At 43.9% G+C, this 8,432-nt stretch overlaps 1 protein-coding gene across 1 annotated transcript in view; it reads left to right on the forward strand.

Moving 5' to 3' along the window:
* LOC140327604 (uncharacterized) overlaps positions 1-7,041 on the forward strand; it is a 7,689-nt gene extending 648 nt beyond the window's left edge. The window contains exon 2 of the mRNA XM_072406989.1: positions 6,240-7,041. Coding sequence (XP_072263090.1) covers positions 6,240-6,859 — 620 coding nt within the window. The 3' untranslated portion in view covers positions 6,860-7,041. The remainder of the gene's footprint in view (positions 1-6,239) is intronic.
* The last annotated feature ends 1,391 nt before the right edge of the window (positions 7,042-8,432 follow it).

Genomic DNA, 8,432 nt, shown 5'->3' on the forward strand with positions numbered 1-8,432 from the left:
ATATATATATATTGGGGGGAGGGGGGCATATATATATATATATTGGGGGCAGGAAGGCATATATATATATTGGGGGAGGGGTAATAGAGTGATCAGTATGGGTATTGGTGTATTTGGGAATTTGCCAACACTGCAGCTTCTTCCCATTGGAGGTCAGGGACCGGACAGAGCTCAGTGTCAGCCAGCATAAGGGATGAAAAGGGGCCCTGCTGGGGAGTGGGGCCCCATAGGGTGAAGAGCAGGGCCACTATGAAGAGAGGGGTGAGAACCGTCCAACGTGTTGAAAATTGGCCCTATCCGTGCTAAGTATGGGGCAAATGGTGGCATCTCCCCAGTAAGTAGAATGCCCCTGAATTAGCTTTGGGGGTGATTTTGATCAGGGCCGGAGTTCCTCTTTATCTCCTTATCTTTTTCTTTATATTTGATTTCATTTTTCTTCTCTGAAAGGAATTCGGTGACTCCTCAAAAGTACACAGACTTCCTGCCCCTGGGGTCACTGACAGCCTGCAGTACCTGTGACCCTCCAGCAGGGGCGCCTTAATCACTCACATTGTTACTATTCTGGTGTGTTTGTTTTGTACATTGAGGAGTCATTTGTCACAGTGTGTGATGTGTCTATAGTTCCTTATCACATGGTGTGGTCACCTACAGGCTCAGCAAACACAGGAAGTGTGCGGGGACACCACCTGCTATTATGTCATGGGGTCACTGAAGGATTAGAGTGCACCCTGTGCCCTGTATAGGGTGGGGGTCAGCTACACCCATGGCCATGGTGACCCCAAATTCTAGAGAAGAGGCTGCCAAATAGGGGCAGTATGGGGGGGGGATACCCCAGGGTCCTTGGGATGCATAGTGGTAAATCCTGCACAGTCCCTGCACCCCAGGGTGGGGCTAAAACTATCCTGCCACCATTCTGAGGGGGGGGGGTGTGGATCAGGTATTGCTGTGTGATGGAAATCCTCCGCTCTCCCTGATGTCCATATAAGGAGTCGGGGTGACATTCTCCGAGCAGATTCCTGGCCCATTCATTTGGTGTCCCCATCATCATGTTTGGTAAAGGAAATGTCAGGAATGTCGGGAATACGGGACACTAAATCTCCCAATGTATACAATGCGGGCCTGGAATCCTCTGGATAATGTACAGGCCCGGCAGGGGAATGTATAGGGGGAGGGGGTGTTTTCTTCCTGGGGTGTCACCCCTGGGTTCTCCTGACGGCCCCAGTCATAGGAATGGCAGTGATGGGGTTCTCCTGCAATTAGTTTTATCTTCCTGAGACTTCCCCACCTCTTAGATTGTAAGCTCTTCGGGGCAGTGTGACTGTCTGTCATTTGTTACTCCTATATAATGTACAGCACTGCAGAACATGTTGGCGCTATATAAATCCTGTTTATTAATAATAATAATTTGAGCATTCACCCCTGGACACAGCCTGAGGTCATTGCTGGTTCAGTGGACGTCAGTGTGTCACCCATGGGCTCATCCCTCCAAATTGTGGAGCTCGGTGTCACCACCTTCCATTGCCGAGTAAATAGCAGTGACAAATCCGGGATCCAAATCTTCTGTGTCCTGGCTGCACCAAGAGAGGGGTTTATGTGACTGAGTGGTTATATAAGCAATCTGCACTGTACAATGAGTACACCTAGTGGTATGTGGAGATATAAGCGATCTGCACCCCCTTCTAATATAAATCATTAGCTCCATTGATATCAGTGACACTGCTCTCTCCTGGTTTGCAGTGTCAGAGGAAATATCAAGGAAAAGGAGCAGGGAAAAGTTGCCTTGAGACTTAGCTCTGATGAGGACATTGACCACTTTAGTAAGGGATGTTTCAGTGGAATGGGCAGCTCTAAATCCAGACTGGAGGGGGTCAAGGAGAGAGTTGGTGCTCAGGTAATGGGTGAGTCTTTTGTAGACAAGGTGCTCACGAAGTTTGGAGACATATGGGAGAAGGAAGATAGGACGGTAGTTAGAGGGTATGGAGGGGTCCAGTGAGGGTTTCTTTAGGATAGGGAGAATTATGGCATGTATGAAAGCTGAGGGTTAGATACCAGTAGAAAGGGAGAGGTTGAATAGTTCAGTTAGGGCAGGGGCAGGGTGGAGGAATGGGCACGGAGTAGATCAGAGGGAATTGGGACAAGCGGACATGTAGTAGACGGAGATGATGAGAGAAGAGATAAGACTTCATCCACAGTAACAGGGCTGAGGGAGGCCAGTGATGATTTACAGGTGGAAGGGGTAGGTATGGTTGGAGTGGCTCGGTGGGCAGATTTACAGGTGGAAGGGGTGGGTATGGTTGGAGTGGCTCGACTGTACAATGAGGATACATAGTGGTGAGTGCAGATATAATCAATCTGTACTGAAGAATGGATACAGCTAGTGCTGAGTGCAGATATAATCAATCTGTACTGTACAATGAGGACACCTAGTGGTGAGTGCAGATATAAGCAATCAGACTGTATAATGAGGACATCTAGTGGTGAGTTGAGATATAATCAATCTGACTGTACAATGAGGACACCTAGTGGTGAGTTGCAATATAAGCAATCTGCACTGTACAATGAGGACACCTAGTGGTGAGTGTAGAAATAATAAATCTCATGGTACAATAAGGACACCTAGTGGTGAGTGCAGATATATTCAATCTGTAGTGAAGAATGCATTCACCTAGTGGTGAGTGCAGATATTATCAATCTAACTCTACAATGAGGACACCTACAATCTGACTGTACAATGAGGACACCTAGTGGTGAGTGGAGATATAATCAATCTGTACTGAAGAATGGATACAGCTAATGCTGAGTACAGATATAAGCAATCTGTACTTTACAATGAGGCTACCTAGTGGTGAGTGGAGATATTATCAATTTGACTGTACAATGAGGACACCTAGTGGTGAGTGGAGATATAATCAATCTGACTGTACAATGAGGACACCTAGTGGTGAGTGAAGATAAAATCAATCTGACTGTACAATGAGAACACCTAGTGGTGAGTGGAGATATTATCAATCTGACTGTACAATGAGGAAACCTAGTGGTGAGTGGAGATGTAATCAATCCGACTGTACAATGAGGACACCTAGTGGTGGGTGGAGATATAATCAATCTGACTGTACAATGAGGACACCTAGTGGTGAGTGGTGATATGAGCAATCTGCACAGTACAATGAGAACACTTAGTGGTGAGTGCACATATTATCAATTTGACTGTACAATGGGGACACCTTGTGCTAAGTGCAGATGTAAGCAATCTGTACTGTACAATGAGGACACCTAGTGGTGAATGGAGATATAATCAATCTGACTGTACAATGAGGACATCTAGTAGTGAGTGGAGATATAATCAATCTGTACTGAAGAATGGATACAGCTAGTGCTGAGTGCAGATATAAGCATTCTGCACTGTACAATGACGACACCTAGTGGTGAGTAGAGATATAATCACTCTGACTGTACAATGAGGACACTTAGTGGTGAGTGGAGATCTAATCAATCTGACTGTACAATGAGGACACCTAGTGGTCAGCGGCGATATAAGCTATCAGCACTGTACAATGAGAACACTTAGTGGTGAGTGCAGATATTATCAATCTGACAGTACAATGAGGACACCTAGTGGTGAGTTGAGATATAATGAGTGGTTATATAAGCAATCTGCACTGTACAATGAGTACACCTAGTGGTATGTGGAGATATAAGCGATCTGCACCCCCTTCTAATATAAATCATGAGCTCCATTGATATCAGTGACACTGCTCTCTCCTAGTTTGCAGTGTCAGAGGAAATATCAAGGAAAAGGAGCAGTGAAAAGTTGCCTTGAGACTTAGCTCTGATGAAGACATTGGCCACTTTAGTAAGGGATGTTTCAGTGGAATGGGCAGCTCTAAATCCAGACTGGAGGGGGTCAAGGAGAGAGTTGGTGCTCAGGTAATGGGGGAGTCTTTTGTAGACAAGGTGCTCACGAAGTTTGGAGACATATGGGAGAAGGAAGATAGGACGGTAGTTAGAAGGTATGGAGGGGTCCAGTGAGGGTTTCTTTAGGATAGGGAGAATTATGGCATGTATGAAAGCTTAGGGTTAGATACCAGTAGAAAGGGAGAGGTTGAATAGTTTGGTTAGGGCAGGGGCCAGGGTCGAGGAATGGGCACGGAGTAGATCAGAGGGAATTGGGACAAGCGGACATGTAGTAGATGGAGATGATGAGAGAAGAGATAAGACTTCATCCACAGTAACAGGGCTGAGGGAGGCCAGTTGTTTTTTTACAAACAATAGATTTCCGCTGATCACACAGATGTGACAATGAAAGAATTAGTTTTATAATAAGTTAATAAACGTCCACTCCAGGCTGTGTCATCCCGACATTTGGAAATATTCTAATCAGGATGGAAATAAGCAGCTTGTATCCCTCTCTGTACAAGGACAGAAACCACTCAATGCCTGGCTACCGCCGAGACAGAACACTACAACCCCCAGCATACTGATTCTACTCCGTTGGCTTACCATATATTGTCATAAATCCATCAACATGAGAACCAATGTGTAAGTAAGATTTTCTGCTGGGCTTACAATGTATGTATATAGCTCTGACATATACCATGGTGCTGTACAGAGAACACAGAGCCAGTCCCATCGAACAGAGAAGCTGACACTCCACCCCCCCCCCACCACCACAGTCATAGCCCCCCCTAGCAATCAGGCACCTGTTTCTGTACCTACACCAGGTGTAGTGCGGGGAAAGGGAGAGGCAGCAGCCTAGTAAAGTGTGAGTTAGCAGTAAGGCTGAGGGATCAGAGGATCTGCCAGGTGCAGAGGTCCCACAGCACCTACAATAGGTTTTATTGATGTCTTCATTTGTCACCTGGACATTTCTAGTTTTGATCCTAAGAAGGGGTAAAAAAAACTGGCCAATTAGAGTTCATTTGAGCAGATTTGGTGTACCCGGTGATGCTGGTGGAAGTGGCACTCCTAGCTGTGGGAGATAATCTGTTATGGAGGGCAATAGGGAAAAATCAGCCTCCTATGCAGGTATTGTAAGGCGGGACCCTCTTACCCCAATTGTATTCGTTACCCTCTTTCATGCCCATTCTCCATCCTGGGTATTATTCACTGTCCCACCTCATCTCCCACCACCACTTGTTTATTCTCTCTTCCCCATAGTCCCTTCTCCTGGTTCTTTTTACCCCTTTGTCTGATGCTCCTTATGACTGCCACCTTCTGCCCCTCTGCCCCTCCTACTTTCTACCCCTTTCCCACTCTTTATCCTTTGACAGCCCGGCCAGTTTTAGATGGATGGAGAGAGTTTGTATGAACTGATATAAATTATGTCTAAAAGCTTTTACCTAAAAAAGAAAACTGAAATTCAATTTCAGTGGGAATTTAACGTGCTGGATTAAGTAGCCCAATGGGCAGTAAATATCCCACAGGTCGTAGTTTGCCCATGCCTGGCGTAGCTTGTACCTCTCATATGTATAGGTGCAAGTAGCCAAATTGTATCCCAACCACCCCTTATTTTCTTTTTATTGCAATGGTTAGTTTAATGTTCCTTAGCAAGCTTTGTATTCCCTACAAAGATCAACAATCTTTTCCCATGGTTTAACTTCTATGCTAGGGTCTGCCGGAATTATAAATCCTTGAGTCTCTGCAATGGTTGTTAGGTAACTCTTTAACACAAACAAACTTATGGTCAATAAAATTTTTGTCGTGTTCATGCAGATTTTGGTAAAATTTGCAGATATCCCCGCATATGCACTGACAAAATGTTCTTTCTTGTCTTCTAGCCGTAGTCTACGGATGGCTCCAGGATGTCATTTTCGTAGATGCCAGTTTTACACATGTTGCTTCTTTGTCTGCATTGTTATCTTCCTCCATTGCTTCCAAGGAGAATACAGACATCTGAAAATGAGAATTCAGGAACTTCCCATTGCCAGAGACACCATTACAGCTCTGGATAATCGAACATTTATTATCGCTCCATATTATGAGCCTAGATGTGGCCAATCAGTCCGGGTCATCGCCATCATCCATATATCTGTGAAAGAACTCTATTGTATCTTCCATTGTTCCACCAATCAGAACATTTCCATCAGGGCAGAAATAGATTGTCACAGAGACAGATTTGGTTTCCCATATGGAACAGCGGATCTTCTATGTGAAGAACCTTCTGGGTGTGATTACACTTATATGTCTTTCTCTTCAACTAATTCCACAAACACAAGTCAGAGCCTTCTATTTATAGTCAGGAACCGTCCTACTCCGGCAATATCTTCAGACCACAAATATATGGCGATATTCCAATGGACTCACAGCTCAGATTGGTTATTTTGGGCAAACTGCAGTCCTAAATGATTGTCTATACAAGAACATGTACAAAAGTAAGTTTGTTCTCCTCAATGACATAGATGAAATTATTCTTCCAACCATAGACTGGGATTGGTCTTCCATGATGGAGAATCTGCAAAAACAATTCCCAAACATAACTGTCTTCCACTTTGAAAATCACATCTTCCCCACTTCAGTCAAAAGCTCTGGATTCGACTTGTGGTCCCATGTTTCTGGGGTCAATATTCTCCACCATAACTTCCGAGAACCTATAAATTGGAAAGTCTTTAACGATCGAAAAATGGTTGTGAACCCCAGAGAGGTGTTTCAGACCTCAATCCACACAGCCCTGAAACATAGGGGGAAGAGGAAAAATATAGGACAAGATGTGGCCATCACCTTCCATTGTACACACAAACGGAGGAATAACATCACCACAAAGGACCTCATTTTAGATGATAGTCTAAGGAGATACAATTTGACTTTGGTGCCCAATGTTGATAGGGTGATTAGGAGACTTTTTCCTTTCATGTACGTATAAATATTGTAATTAATGTAAATATCAAGATTTTCTCCATTATTGGTGGGGAACAAAGCTGGTCAGGAGAAGCACATAATCTGGACATGAGTACCGCTCACCTCCATAGGAGCAGCCAATTTTTACCAAAATTTTACAGGTTCTTCCTTGTAGTGTGGCATGAGAAAGGCTCATACATCTTCATTTTGTTTTGTTTTGTTTTTTTGTAACACAAAACAAATAGATAGAGGGTTAGGGCAGCAGAGCATCATACATTAACAGTGGACATCCATAGAAGTCCATTATAGTCACAAACCTAGCTGGCTTTGTGCTTCCTGGCATGACCACTTGGGTTCACAATGGGTCATAAGAGAAGAGAGAGAGAGTCTCTTCCTCAGAGTAACAGTCCCAAATTCGTCTCCTTAGGTACCTTTTCTCTTAGGCACCTTCTGAAGCTTCTCTCCTAAAGCCACCAAAAACTCCAAGAAACGTTCCACCTCTCACTGGATTAAGTCTCCAACCCAAAGCCGAGCCAGAATCCGAAGCCTACAGAGCTACATGTCCTGTCCTCTCTGACTTTATTAGTATTCCAGGGACCCCCTCACCTCAATTCTTCACATATTTATCTTGTAAGTGCCTAACATTGTCATAGACCCAAAAAGTAATGAGCCAGGGCAGGGATTGGCTTCTACCTTGCTATAGACAGGTGCATTCACTGTGACAAAGGAAAGCAAACCATAACTCAATGGGGATAATTGGCTCTATATTACACTAAGATTACCCCTTAAATCTTAAAGGGATCCTTTCTAAAATTAATAGGGTGCTACAGACAACTGAGACTACTATAAAGGGTATTAACTAGACCTGACCCCTGCACTCTGTATGCTATAATGTGTATTATATAGACCTGAGGCCGGCACTCCATTTGATATAATGTGTATTACATAGACCTGACCTCTGCACTCTGTATGCTTTAATGTGTATTGCATAGACCTGACTCCTGCACTCTGTATACTATACACTATAATATGTATTACATAGACTGGACCCCTGCACGATGTATACTATAATGTATAATACATAGACCTGACCCGTGCACTCTGTATGCTATAACCTGTATAACACGGACCTGACCCATGCACTCTGTATGCTATAACCTGTATAACACGGACCTGACCCATGCACTATGTATGTTTTATTGTGTATTACATAGACCTGACCCCTGCACTCTGTATGCTATAATGTGTATTATATAGACCTGACCCCTGCACTCTGTATGCTATAATGTGTATTATATAGACCTGACCTCTGCACTCTGTATGCTTTATTTTGTATTATATAGACCTGACCCCTGCACTCTGTACGCTATAATATGTATTACATAGACTGGACCCCTGCACTATGTATACTATAATGTGTATTACATAGACCTGACCCCTGCATTCTGTATGCTATAATGTGTATTACATATGTGTGTTGCATAGACCTGACCCCTGCACTATGAATACTATAATGTGTATTACATAAACCTGACCCCTGCACTCTGTACGCTATACTGTGTATTACATAGACCTGACCCCCGCACTCTGTATGCTAT

Source organism: Pyxicephalus adspersus, chromosome 3 (genome assembly GCF_032062135.1).
Source record: "Pyxicephalus adspersus chromosome 3, UCB_Pads_2.0, whole genome shotgun sequence".
Lineage (NCBI taxonomy): Eukaryota > Metazoa > Chordata > Amphibia > Anura > Pyxicephalidae > Pyxicephalus > Pyxicephalus adspersus.